This window comes from Hyla sarda, chromosome 4 (genome assembly GCF_029499605.1).
Source record: "Hyla sarda isolate aHylSar1 chromosome 4, aHylSar1.hap1, whole genome shotgun sequence".
NCBI lineage: Eukaryota > Metazoa > Chordata > Amphibia > Anura > Hylidae > Hyla > Hyla sarda.
Window position 1 is genome coordinate 327,835,988 of NC_079192.1, and position 13,282 is coordinate 327,849,269.

The 13,282-nt window shown below is 43.5% G+C and overlaps 1 protein-coding gene across 2 annotated transcripts in view; it reads right to left on the minus strand.

Annotated features, from left to right (window-relative positions):
- The window catches only part of NSD1 (nuclear receptor binding SET domain protein 1), a 124,427-nt gene that overhangs the window by 46,379 nt on the left and 64,766 nt on the right, over window positions 1–13,282 (minus strand). For both annotated transcript variants that reach the window (XM_056575029.1, XM_056575030.1), the window contains exons 7-13: window positions 8,872–9,106; window positions 8,233–8,351; window positions 7,770–7,827; window positions 1,897–2,003; window positions 1,616–1,756; window positions 539–662; window positions 216–416 (exon numbers count right to left, since the gene is read on the minus strand). In XM_056575029.1, coding sequence (XP_056431004.1) covers window positions 216–416; window positions 539–662; window positions 1,616–1,756; window positions 1,897–2,003; window positions 7,770–7,827; window positions 8,233–8,351; window positions 8,872–9,106 — 985 coding nt within the window. The remainder of the gene's footprint in view (window positions 1–215; window positions 417–538; window positions 663–1,615; window positions 1,757–1,896; window positions 2,004–7,769; window positions 7,828–8,232; window positions 8,352–8,871; window positions 9,107–13,282) is intronic.

Below are 13,282 nucleotides of genomic sequence, written 5' to 3' on the forward strand. Positions count from 1 at the left end.
TATGTTTTGTTTGCATTTTCTTTAGAAGCTGCAGCCTGCAATCCAGTGGTATGGATCATGCAACTCTGCTCAGTGTCTTGGAAGTTTACAAATTGACATTTCTTTTTCTGGGGGTTGGGTACTCCACTTGAAATGTGAAAAAATGTTTCAAAGGTAAACCATCTTACCCAATACTTTTCTTTATGATCATCACTGTCATATCTAATACAACTCACCTTTTGAAGCAGATGGATTGCCAGGGTTGTTGGAATGACATGTGACGCAGACATGTAAAGAACAGCGGAACCCTTTGTTCAGTTGAAGGGTCCCAAAATAATTAAAAGCGCAATCTTCATGGTAGTACTTTCCGCACAGAGGAAGTGAGCAGCGTTTAACTCCTTCATCTGAGGATTTGCATACAAAACAGGTATGGACACCTTAAGAGAATGGAAAAGAAAAGAAGTGCAGTGCAGGGCGAAACTAGGCTGAACACTGTAAACTGGCGGCAATGTTACAAGTATGTTCTAGAAGAATAAAAGCCAATAAATTTGACACTTACCTGAAGAGCACTCACTGCATATAAATTTTCCCCGAGGCATGTCTTTTAAACCAAGGCACTGCAAGTGAAATGCTCCACAGCACTGAGCTTCACACAGCAGCAGCTCTCCTGGTTTTTCACACACCTAAAGAAAAGAAAGCGATGGGACAATATCCAAATATACTGCAACAACATAACATACATTTTTTTTTCTCCAACAGAACAGTAAGAGCAGGGTCCCACAGAGTATTGCCAGTGTATTTGAGGCTGCGGATGCACTGCTGGCAGTCACACAGCAACTGCAGAGTGAGCTCCCTTCTGCACCTGGGTAGCTGTGTGTATCAGCTCAAAAGTGATAACTAAATGGTTCAGCCAGATCGCAAACCCACCGAGAACCCAAATCCAACCTGTTTTTAAGGATTTAACAAATAAAAGAACAAATTGTGATAAACTCCAAGCAACGATTAGACAAGAATGGTTTGTCATCAGGGAGGATTCAGCTGAAAAGCCGATATCTAGAATCGACCGAAAAGTTGCAAATATCTAAGGGTGCGTTCCCACCTGGCGTACACGCAGCGTATTTCACGCTGCGCAAAATTTGCAGCGGCATCCCTGTGTGTGCAGTGAGTTTTGGAGGCGGAGCCGCGCGTCACAGTCACACGGCCCAGCTTCAAACTCACTACATGCATAGGGCTGCTGTCTGAAAGCCCTGTGTGTATAGTGAGCGAGGAATACGCAGTGTATTTCCTGCTGCTGCTGCAAATTTTGCACAGCGTGAAATACGCTGCGTATATGCCAGGTGGCAATACACCCGTTAAAAAAAGAAGGGTCAACACTGAAAATAGTCTTTGCATTAACTCAAATAGCTTATGAAATGCTTAAAATTGTACTTCCCTAGAAACAACTGACTAAAGGATCTTAAAACACTGAAGCAAGACACTTCGTGAAAAAAAAATTATAATAATTTCTGTCGGTCACAAATCATCTGGCCATGACTTATTTGTATACTACAAACTTACATATTTAGACATCAATACAAATGCAAGGTAGCCAAAAGAATGGTTCAGAGAAAAAAAAAATTGGAAACTGGCACTATACCTGACACACATTCTCTTTCATGGCAGCTCCACCACCACCTCGCTCAAATTGTGCCTTCTTAAAGGTAGATCCATGTTCATGCTCCAGACCTTCTTCAGCTGTGTCACTTGGACTGGCTGCACCATTTTCATGGAGCTCTCTCTATATACAAAACACAGGTACAGATGAGCAAACACAACTTTACAGACAAAATTAGGTAAATCCAGTAGATATTTTGCAGAGCATTGCAGTGCCTCTGAACTACATTTAACAAACAAGAAACTTATATCTCCTTTACTCACCTCGGAAATTGATGATTCCCGACGCATTCGGGTTTTTTCCTTTTTAAATCTGCCAGCAAGTCTTAGTCGTTTTCGACGCTTTCGATTCTCAGATAGCCTGCTGGATGCTGAAAAATGTGGGTGAACTTGGTAAGATCAGTATGTTTTATGTACAAAATACATCAAAAATTTTACTCTATTGGAAGGCAGAAGAGCCTTATATACATAGGAAAGACAAAGAGGACCATGTTACTCACAGGTCAGTGCTCACATTGAATCCAGGTTAACCACCAAAACAGATACATATAAGACCTCTTTCTCAGGACTGCTTTCTTTCATAAATGATTAAATGAGTACTGCAGCCTTATAGAACTTATCCCCTATCTGCAGGATAGGGTATAAGTGTCTTATCGTGGGGGTTTGTGCATTTCTGGCCTCTCCTAAAGAGCTGTACGGAGAAGTCTGTCTGTCGACCTCTTAGCGAGGTCAACGACACAAACATTAGCCTAGGGGATAAGATGCTATCTCCTTGCTGCACCCGGCGTTCATTTAGAATGCAGCGCCAGAGGCTCATGGATGCAGCGCCAGAGTCTCGCCACATCACATCTAATCCCCCCTCGTGAAGCCACACCACGCCCCCTCAATGCAGTCTATGGGAGGGGGCATGGCCGTGAAGTCACAAGCCTCCGGCACCGCATCGCTAGTCATCCAGCACGGAGCAAAGTTCGCTCCGTGCACCGGATGCCGCAGAGATCGCGGAGGCCCCTGTGGCAGGACCCCTGCGATCAGACATCTTATCCCCTATCCTTTGGATAGGGGATACGTTGTCTAGGGACGGAGTACCCCTTTAAAGAGTCATTCAAGAGAAATTATTATCTTGGGCTACATATTTTAAGGGGCTGTCTTGGTTATAAAACCTATGGGGAAAAATTATACTTTTACCTGTGGATGTGCATAGGTAATAATTAAGAGAGGATAACAGTAGCTGGCTAAAGAAATGTTGTCTTCAAGAAAACTGACGTGTGTTGCAGGTATTTAAATCCGGAGCATGTCCATTTTCTACTGAGTCCTGACCATGGATTTATACTATTGGTTTCCATACGAATGTGAACACTGGTAAAAGGAGATTTTTTTTGTACTCACCGTAAAATCTCTCTGGTAGTCTTCATTGGGGAAAACTATACTGATGGGGTATATGCTCTTGCCACTAGGAAAAAAAAGTCAGCTCCTCCCTGGCAGGATATACCTGCCCACTGGAAGTGAGGTAATCAGTTTTGTCACAAAGCAGTAGGAGAAGCCAAAAAAGAAACATGTCTGAAGGACCCTAGAAAAAAATCCTGGATAAAAACCCAAGAACCGGAAGAGTATCCGGACAAGAAGGAAGAAACGGGTGGGTACGGTGAATACAAAAAAAAATATCTCCTTTTCCCGGTCGCTCTACAGTGGGGAGGCACAGATACTGATGGGACGTTACAAAGCAGTCTCCTAGGGTGGGAATAACAACCATCAGAGAAAAATAAGCCCTGAGACTGAGTCCACTTGACCGTAAGGTCTGTGGACAAGACCCCAGGCCAGAGAAAACAGAGGCCCAGAAACTCAGCTGCCGGAAGATCCCCCATCCATAGAGATGGACTAGAATGCCAAAGGAAGGGACTATCCTATGCAGAGACTCTGACCTACGTTCATAAAGTCAGAAGAAAAAGTCGACTAGGAAGCCAGATGGGTCGAACCATCCCAGAAGGAGGTAGGAAATCAACTCCAAGGAACACAGAACCAGAGGCTAGCTCAGCTGGAAAACAAAAATGGAAAAAGGGGCACAACAAGAGAACCCCATCCAGAGTCAGCTGAATGAAGAGAACATGGCGGAAAAACATCAGGGAGGGCAGCGTACGCCTAAGCAGAAGACGAGCACAGAAGAGAGAGACCAGAAAACCACTGGAAAAAAGAAAGATGGACACCAGCTCTAGAGAGGTCTGGCACATGAGAACAATGACCTGAACATCTGCAGACCCAACACCCATTCCAGGGGCCCGCTGCAAGCACCCGGGAGGCGAAATCAGCTCGAATGGTAGAATCAGGATGACCAGAACGCCTTCCATCTGGGGAGTACATGGACTCCGTAGGAGGAGACAGAAGGTAAGAACGGCCAAAAAAAAAAGGAGAGGAACGCCATGAAAAGGGGCATCCCGGAACACCCGAGCGACAGACATGGGAACTGGAGGTTCCCGAGGCACCTGGAAGATGTACACCTGAAGGGTAAAGAAACCCAACATCCGTGAAATGCTCCGGGTGACAAACTTCCATGTCAAGACAAAAAGAAGTGCGGTACAGAGAGACTATTCCACAAATGGGATCGTGGAGAAGTCTGGGCAGGATCCCTAGACATGCCCGAGACCTCAATAATCACTAAGGCCCAAGAATTAGGAGGGCCGACCTAGAAGAGAAGGCACACCACGGCATCCCAGGATAGTGTCCAAGACAAGGAGACTAACCGGTCTTGGACCCCAGCAGTCCGAGCAGACCAGAGCACTGCAAAGCAACATCCTGTCTGAAAGGGAATGGAGGGGGAACAAAAAGGAACCCAGCTGGAATTCCCAGGTTCTGGGCACAGGAAGTTTACCCCAGAAGACTGCGGTGTCAGTGCAGCGCAAGTGACACTGTCAAAGAGAAGGGTGAAAACACCCTCCAAGGAGATCGCGCCGAGGGAGGAGGAGAGCAATGGCAGGACCCAAACAACAGACAGTGGCTAGACCGGCTGTCGCCAATCGCCATGATCTCATAAACTCCTCCAACAGAGGAGAGTGCCAAGGCTGCATAAGCAATAAGCAGCAGTAGATAACTAAGAAACAGGAAGAGAGCCAGGCTGAAATAGTGGGCAGTAAGCACACAAGCATGACTGCTAAAAGCTCTTCTGAATGCTCGCAGCAAAAAACAGGGCCCAGCCAGATACCCCACCATATGGTGGGAGGAGAGAGAAGGCTCCATCTTAGCAATAGAAAGCACTTAGCGAAATAGTCCATCCCTCAACCCAGTGGAGGGGAAAACAATTGGTGGTCGAGATGAAACTCAGGCACTGACCATTGGAAGGGGGAATGACAAGTGCGCCAGGCACTGAAGGAACAGGGGCAACTGAACAAAGTAAACATAGAGACATAGAATGTGTCGGTAGATAAGAAACATTTGGCCCATCTAGTCTGCCAATCTAAATCCTATCAACAGTCCCTGGCCCTATTTTATATGAAGGATAGCCTTATGCTTATCTCATGCATGTTTAAACTCCTTCACTCTATTTGCAGTGACCACTTCTGCAGGAAGGCTATTCCATGCATCCACTACTCTCTCAGTAAAGTAATACTTTCTGATATGACTTTTAAACATTTGTCCCTCTAATTTAAAACTATGTCCTCTTGTGGCAGTTTTTCTTTTAAATATGCTCTCCTCATTTACAGTGTTAATTCCCTTTATGTATTTAAAAGTCTATCATATCCCCTCTGTCTCGTCTTTCTTCCAAGCTATACATGTTAAGGTCCTTTAACCTTTCCTGGTAAGTTTTATCCTGCAATCCATGTACTAGTTTAGTAGCTCTTCTCTGAACTCTCTCTAGAGTATCTATATCCTTCTGGAGATATGGCCTCCAGTAATGCGCACAATACTCCAAGTGATGCCTCACCAGTCTTCTGTACAGTGGCATGAGCACTTCTATCTTTATACTGTTTATACCTCTCCCTATACATCCAAGCATTCTGCTAGCGTTTCCTGCTGCTCTATTACATTGTCTCGGTATAAGTTATCGGCTATCGGCCCTAACCTCTACAGAGTATCGGTCCTAAAAAAAACGATATTGGTCGATCCCTAAAGGCAGCTCCCATATACAGTCCCTAGGAAAGAAGCCCAGCAGATATTAAGCTAATAAAAACAGATATTACAAACCTGCAATAGCTATTGGATGTCAAGAGGGACCACACAAGAAGAAATGGAAATACGATTCAATTAATGACCACGGAGGGCGCCAAGCAACACCAAATGGTCAGAGTGACTAGAATGACTTTTTTGTGATTGTACTGAACATGGCAGGAAGGAAGAGCGGGGAGCAAGGCGCCCCGCGCTTTAAGTGGCCGCATGAACCCTAAAGGGAGAGGGGATATGATGCCCACACCATGAGCAGCTCGCATGCGGGCAGCCTTAGGAGCGGTGACTGCTCGGAGCAGCACACTATAGAAGCGCCTGGTAAGCAGTCGCACAGCTCAGAGTCCGGGAGAGCGGGTCGTCTGGAAGAACTCCCGCTGGGCTGAGCTTAGGGAGGCCAGCAGTACCGCTCTACTGCAATGGTAGAGGGGCGGAGCTAGGTGCAGCTGGAGGCGCACAGAATAATGCCCACCATATAAGTACCCGTCAGTCATAAGAATGGCCCGTACAGAGCAAGCACCTGGATAGGAGTGCTGCCTGGCCTCCCGGATAGAACGCTGGCTGAGGGGGAGAAGAAGGGCAGAGCCACCTGCCGCCATAACCCCCTGAACTCCCGCCAGGTCAATATTAGTTGTCGATTATTTCATTGATTAATCGGAAAAAACGTCAAAATGCCAAAAAAAAGGGGCTCAGCTGATTCTACTTGAAAAATGATGTATAATGGCCATATTAAAAGTTTCTAGCATGTGATGTGACCAAGCAGCAGCAGCCGGTTGCTGTACAGGGTCATAATTAATGATCATGTACAGAAATCAGAGTAAATTTGATATTGCCGCATGGGTAACTATCTGAACTATTAAAATAAAATGTTAATGATTTACTAACATTTAATTTTAATAGTTCAGACAGTTAGCCATGCGGCAGTATCAGATATGTAAAAAAAGAAAATGTACAGTATTTATATATTTTTTTTAAACTTTTTTTTGTACAGAGGTTGGTGGAGCGGTTTATTTAAATTTTTGTTTACTTTTTTTAAATAGCACTTCTATACACATGGGAGTATGTGCAGACTGCAGAGCATTGCACCCGACCCATGTCTGTAGTACTAAAAACACTAGGATGCAATGCTCTGCACATACGACCATGTACTACATACACACTGCTTTACCAATGGGGGTATGTGCAGAGCATTGCACCCTTGTGTCTGTACTACAAGCACAAGGGTGCAATGCTCTGCACATACCGCCACGGGTATAGCGGTGTGCTCTGCACACACTTTATTAAGTAGGGCCATAATATTATCCCCCCCCCCCTCTGATGCCCCCTGTGCCATTATATTCTCTCCCCCCCCCCCCCCCGATGCCCCGTGTCATTATAACCCTCCTCTGATGCCCCCCGTGTCATGATATTTCAGCCCAACCCCCTCCCCTCTCCTCCTCTCTGATCCCCTGCTACCTGTACTCCGCCCCCCAGTGCGCTCCGGCAAGCTCAGGGGCTCTGCGGTCATTGTGGTTACTGGACCGCATCCTCGGTCAGCCTACGCCGGGACGCTGTCATCCAGCGTGGCTCGCTATAAGCTGCAGCTATAGGAGTTTAATTACAGGCCAAAACAGATTGCCCCGTTATATGTGAATTCCTCCGAAGCAGGGCTATATGTCTGAAGATTTCACCTGCCCGGCACCCGGAACTGCATGTCCCGGGCTTCAGGTGATACAATTTCCACAATGACTCACTGTCACTGAGGCTGCTGCGGGATTTTCAGGACTTGCACCTGACTGCAGCAGCCTCCTGGCTGCGGACAACAAATTGGGCGATTATTCGATAACGGGATTCGTCGCATCAATCGTTGCATCTCTATTCTCATCTCACAATCAGGGATTGGAGGCCTATGCTGAGAAAGGGCCATCAATCATATTAGGCCAGAAAACCCCTATAACCAGTATCAGTACCAGTGACAGTAAATCAGAAAACATTTGTTTGAGTCATACCTGCTCGGTATCGGATACGCTTCCGGGAACTTTTTTTCTGAGGGACTGACACTGAAGGCTGGAAAAAACAAAAATAGACATGGTTCAAAAAGCTGTAACCGAAAAGCCACTATAAAAAGGATCTTGTGGATCATTGTGGACAACAAAGAGTTGAACTGCTGGGACCCTCACTAATCCTGAAAAGAAAATGGTCCCTAGAATGAACGATGTGCACTGCGTGTGCAGTGCAAGTTCTACATTGATTCTCTATGGGCATACTGAATACAATTTTTTTAGGATCAGTGAGGGTTATAGCAGTAAGACCACCACCGATCAGCTTGTTATCCCCTACCCTGTATATAGGAAATAACTTCTTTAGATGGGGAGACCTCTTTTAGTAGAGTGCCCTTATGCAAAGAAATCACATACTCTAGATTCCTTTTGAAAACCATTAATTTATAAAATTAGAAGTAAAACATGCTACCTTTGAAGGGGTGAAAGTATTTTCCTCTTCTTCCTCTTTAAGGCCAAGCTGTTCATCCAAGTCATCAAATTCACACACTCTGGGAATAAGCTTACTCTTGCGCCTGCTCCTACATTGTGCTTTAGTTTAAAAAAAAAAAAAAAAAAAAAAAACTATTATTTCTGATCTTAAGTTGCTAGATACACAAGGACCAAAGCAGAACTTAAAGCAGCTAGGCCCCAATGCAGAGTCTGTAAGAATGCCCCTTTAACTAGAATGGTTCAATTTAGTACTGGTCTACTTATACAGGGAAGGGACACTTTATTGGGCTCCCCCAAACTTCTGGGCCTGAATGTAACCACACCTACCTCTTAAGGACTACTAAACCCAGACCACCCTATCTACATTTGCAGCTGACTGCAATCTACTGTTCTTACAGCTGAATGTATCTGGGATACATTGCAATGTTTCTATTGTGGAGGAAAACACAAGAAAAATAACAGCTGTGCCTATGATATGTTATCAGTGCCCATGGTTCTCGTACAGAACAGTTGACAAAACTAATAACAGATACGGACATTAACAGAAAAACCACACTGATGTATATATTTATAAAGAAAAAAAATAGATTGACAACTACTGTATTTCCACTTTTCACACCTTGCTTTGACTCTGCACCCCCATCAGGTTGCTCAGACACATCTGAAGACAATGATGGAGTAGTATTCTCAGTTTTTATGGAAACATTACTGCAAAAAAACCCTGGAGAATTTGTTTCCACAGCTGATCCATCATTTGTATCACAAGTTGACTGCAGGGACTGTTCGTCAATATCCTTAATTCGGTCACTATTACGTGGGCGTCCTACGCGGCCTCTCTCTTTAGGGACATCAGGCTGTTATAAATACAAAAGTTATAAATATAAAACTTAGATAAGAATATCAATGTGTTATATACATTGAAAAAGACCTTAAGAGCCAGCATGCTTTTCCTTTATGACTTGCATTCTTCTGTAGGGCAGATTAAATTCAGCTCTTCTAAAACCATACATTCTCTAAGGGCCTCATTCACACTATGGAAATTCCAAGTGGATTCTGCTTGCAGCCGGCCCTTATTGATTTTAATCTGATTCTGCTTCTCTGTTTACACACCGGAAGTTACATATGATTCCGGCAGAAGATTCCAAATGTGCAGAAGTGGATAGGGAGGCGCTCAATGTCAGTGCGGACATTAAAGGGGTACTCTGGTGGAAAACAATTTTTTTTCATATCAACTGGCTCCAGAAAGTTAAACTGATTTGTAAATTACTTCTACTAAAAATCTTAATCCTTTCAGTAAGTACTTAGCTGCTTACAAGACAGAGGAAGAGTTGTTCTTTTCTGTCTGACCCCAGGGCTTTCTGCTGACACCTCTGTCCATGTCAGGAACTGTCCAGAGTAGAAGAAAATCCCCATAGCAAAACTCTCCTGCTCTGGACAGTTCCTGATAAGGACAGAGGTGAAATCAGAGAGCACTGTGGTCAGACAGAAAAGAACAACTCAACTTTCTCTGGAGCATACAGCAGCTGACAAGTACTGGAAGGGTTAAGATTTTTTAATAGAAGTAATTTACAATTCTGTTTAAAGAGGTATTCCAGGAAAAAAAAATTTTTTATATTATCAACTGGCTCCAGAAAGTTAAACAGATTTGTAAATTACTTCTATACAAAAATCTTAATCCTTCCAATAATTGTCAGCTGCTGAAGTTGAGTTGTTCTGGCCACTAACCCTTATAACAGTCTGACACTTCCTGTTTTATATAGATCACTTTCCTTATCAAAGATAGGATAACAGTGAAGGAGGACACCAGTGTATAGAGAAGTTGGGCCATTCACAATCTGAGATTATCAGAGGTCACCCTCTCCTTCTCTCTGCCCAAAGAGCTCTGCACAGATCACAAAGCATGACTAGAAAACTCCCCCATAGAAGTTCAGTTTCAGACCATTGTTTATTTTCAAGTAACTGCCTCCTGAGCCCTTTTAAAGGGGTACTCCAGTGCTTACACATCTTATAAGATGCCTGATCGAGGGAGTTCCGCAGCTGGGGACACCCGGGATCATGCACGCGGCACCCTGTTTGTAATTCGTGCCCAGCGCGTGTAGACAATCATCTTACACAGACTTCTAGTTAGGTTACAAACTAGGAACAAAAACCATTAAAAGGTCCACCTCTATGTAACTAGGCCAAATTTGTCGACATGCACAACTAATGGATATTCACTTTTTTGCTTTCGTCATGACCAATCCAGGCTACATTATTATTTGCTTCATTTTATGGTCATGTTTTATATTATGTTATTATAATATTTCTAAAGTATAAAACTGAAGGTCTGTACAAGTTTCATGTATACAAAGCATATATGTAAGGCCGGAAAAAGACACCCTGGTTTTGTTCACTGATGGCATGTTCTCAGGTCGGAAACTCTACAGCCAGATGTCAGCTGGGAGTCAATAAGGATATATGAAATGCCATATCTACATGGAGTTTTGGTTTTTGACATTTTTTCACTCATCAGTAGCATTCTTTAAAAGCATTGCATTGTCTGGATCTGGCATTTTTTCTTCCCATAAATCTCGAAAAAGATTTTTTTTTTAAACACACGTACATGTATACACATATAGCCACTGATAGCATTGAGACATCATCAAGCACTGCAAGTTACGCTTCTTAAAAAAGAATGAAGAAAAGAAAACTAAAAAATGAAAATGGATTGTCTCCTTAAAGGGGAAATGTGTAACAAATTACCTATTGTTTTAACCCCTTTGGAACCCAAACCATTTTCACCTTAACCCCTTGGGGACGGAGCCCATTATAACCCTAAGGACGGGAGCATTTTTTGCAATTCTGACCTCTGTCACTTTATGCATTAATAACTCTGGGATGCTTTTACTTTTCATTCTGATTCAGAGACTGTTTTTTCGTGACATATTCTACTTTATGTTAGTGGTAAATTTTTGTCGATACCTGCATCATTTCTTGGTGAAAAATTAAAAAATTTGATGAAAATGTAGCATTTTTCTAACTTTGAAGCTCTCTGCTTGTAAGGAAAACAGATATTCCAAATAAATTATATATTGATTCACACATACAATATGTCTACTTTATGTTTCCATCATAAAGTTGACATGTTTTTACTTTTGGAAGACAAAGGGCTTCAAAATTCAGCAGCAATTTTTTTATTTTTCACAAAATTTTCAAAATCTGAATTTTTCAGTTCAGTTTTGAAGTGGATTTGAAGGCCCTTCTTATTAGAAATACCCCACAAATGACCATTATAAAAACTGCACCCCTCAAAGTTTTCAAAATGACATTCAGAAAGTTTGTTAACCCTTTAGGTGTTTCACAGGAATAGCAGCAAAACTAAGGAAATACCTCATATGTGAAAGTAAAGTGCTCTGTGGGTGCATTAGAGGGCTCAGAAGAGAAGGAGCAACAATTTTGATTTTGGAAAGTGAATTTTGCGGAAATGGTTTTTGGGGGGAATATCACATTTAGGAAGCCCCTATGGTGCCTTTGATAGGGGATAAGATGTCTAGGGTGGGAGTACCCCTTTAAAACCTCACAGGTGTTTGATTACTTTTCGGTAAAGTCGGAGGTGTAAATGAAAAACATATTTTTCACTGAAATGCAGATTTTTTTCCCAAATTTACAATTTTTACAAGAGGTAATAGGAGAAAATGCCCCCCAAAATATGTAACCCCATTTCTTCTGATTATGGAAATACCCCATGTGTGGACGTCAAGTGCTCTGCTGGCGCACTACAATGGTCAGAAGAGAAGGAGCCACATATGGCTTTTGGAAAGCAAATTTTGCTGAAATGGTTTTTGGGGGGCATGTCACGTTTAGGAAGCCCCTATGGTGCCAGTACAGCAAAAAATGCCCCAAATGGCACACTATTTGGAAAACAACAACCCTCAAGGCACATAAGGGGTACAGTGAGCCTTTACACTTTTGTGTAAAGGAACTTTGTTTGGAATGGAAGCCAGGGGCCGTGTGCGCTTACAAAGCCCCCGTGGTGCCAGAACAGAGGACCCCCCACATGTGACCCCCATTTTGGAAACTACACCCCTCACAGAATTTAATAAGGGGTGCAGTGAGTATTTACACCCCACTGGCTTTTCACAGATCTTTGGAACAGTGGGCTGTACAAATTAAAATTTACATTTTTACGGATCACTGTTCCAAAAGATTGTCAGACACATGTGGGGCATAACTGCTCACTGTACCCCTTATTACATTACATGAGGGGTGTAGTTTCCAAAATGGGGTCACATGTGGGGTGGGTCCATTGTTCTGGCACTATGGGGGCTTTGCAAACACACATGGCCTTAAATTCCAGACATTCTCTCTCCAAAAGTCCAATGGCGTTCCTTCTCTTCTGAGCATTGTAGTGCGACCGCAGAGCACTTTACATCCACATATGAGGTATTTATATATGCCTCCGATACCAAAATTAACCTACGGCAGTGTTTCCCAAACAAGGTGCATCCAGCTTTTGAAAAACTCCCAGCATGCCTCGACAGTCAATGGCTGTCCAACAATACTGGGAGTTGTTTTGCAACAGCCGCAGGCTCCGTTTTGGAAACAGTGTCGTACAAGACTTCTTTTTTTATTTGAGTGGGGGGGATGGGACTGTGTAGGGGTATATGAATATGTAGTGTTTTACTCTTTATTTTGTGTTAGTGTAGCGTAGTGTAGTGTTTTATGGGTACATTCATACGGGCGGGGGTTTACAGCGAGTTTCCCGCTGGGAGTTTGAGCTGCAGCGGAAAATTTGCTGCATCTCAAACTTGCAGCGAAAAACTCACTGTAAACCCGTCCGTGTGAATGTACCATGTACATTCACATGGGGGGGGGGCAAACCTCCAGCTGTTGCAAAACTAGAACTCCCAGCACGCCCTTTGGCTGTCCGTGCATGCTGGAGGTTGTAGTTTGCAACAGCTGGAGGCACACTACTAACACTCTCAGCATGCCCTTTGGCAACCAGTGTGCCTCCAGCTGTTGCAAAAACTACAACTCTCAGCATGCAGTGA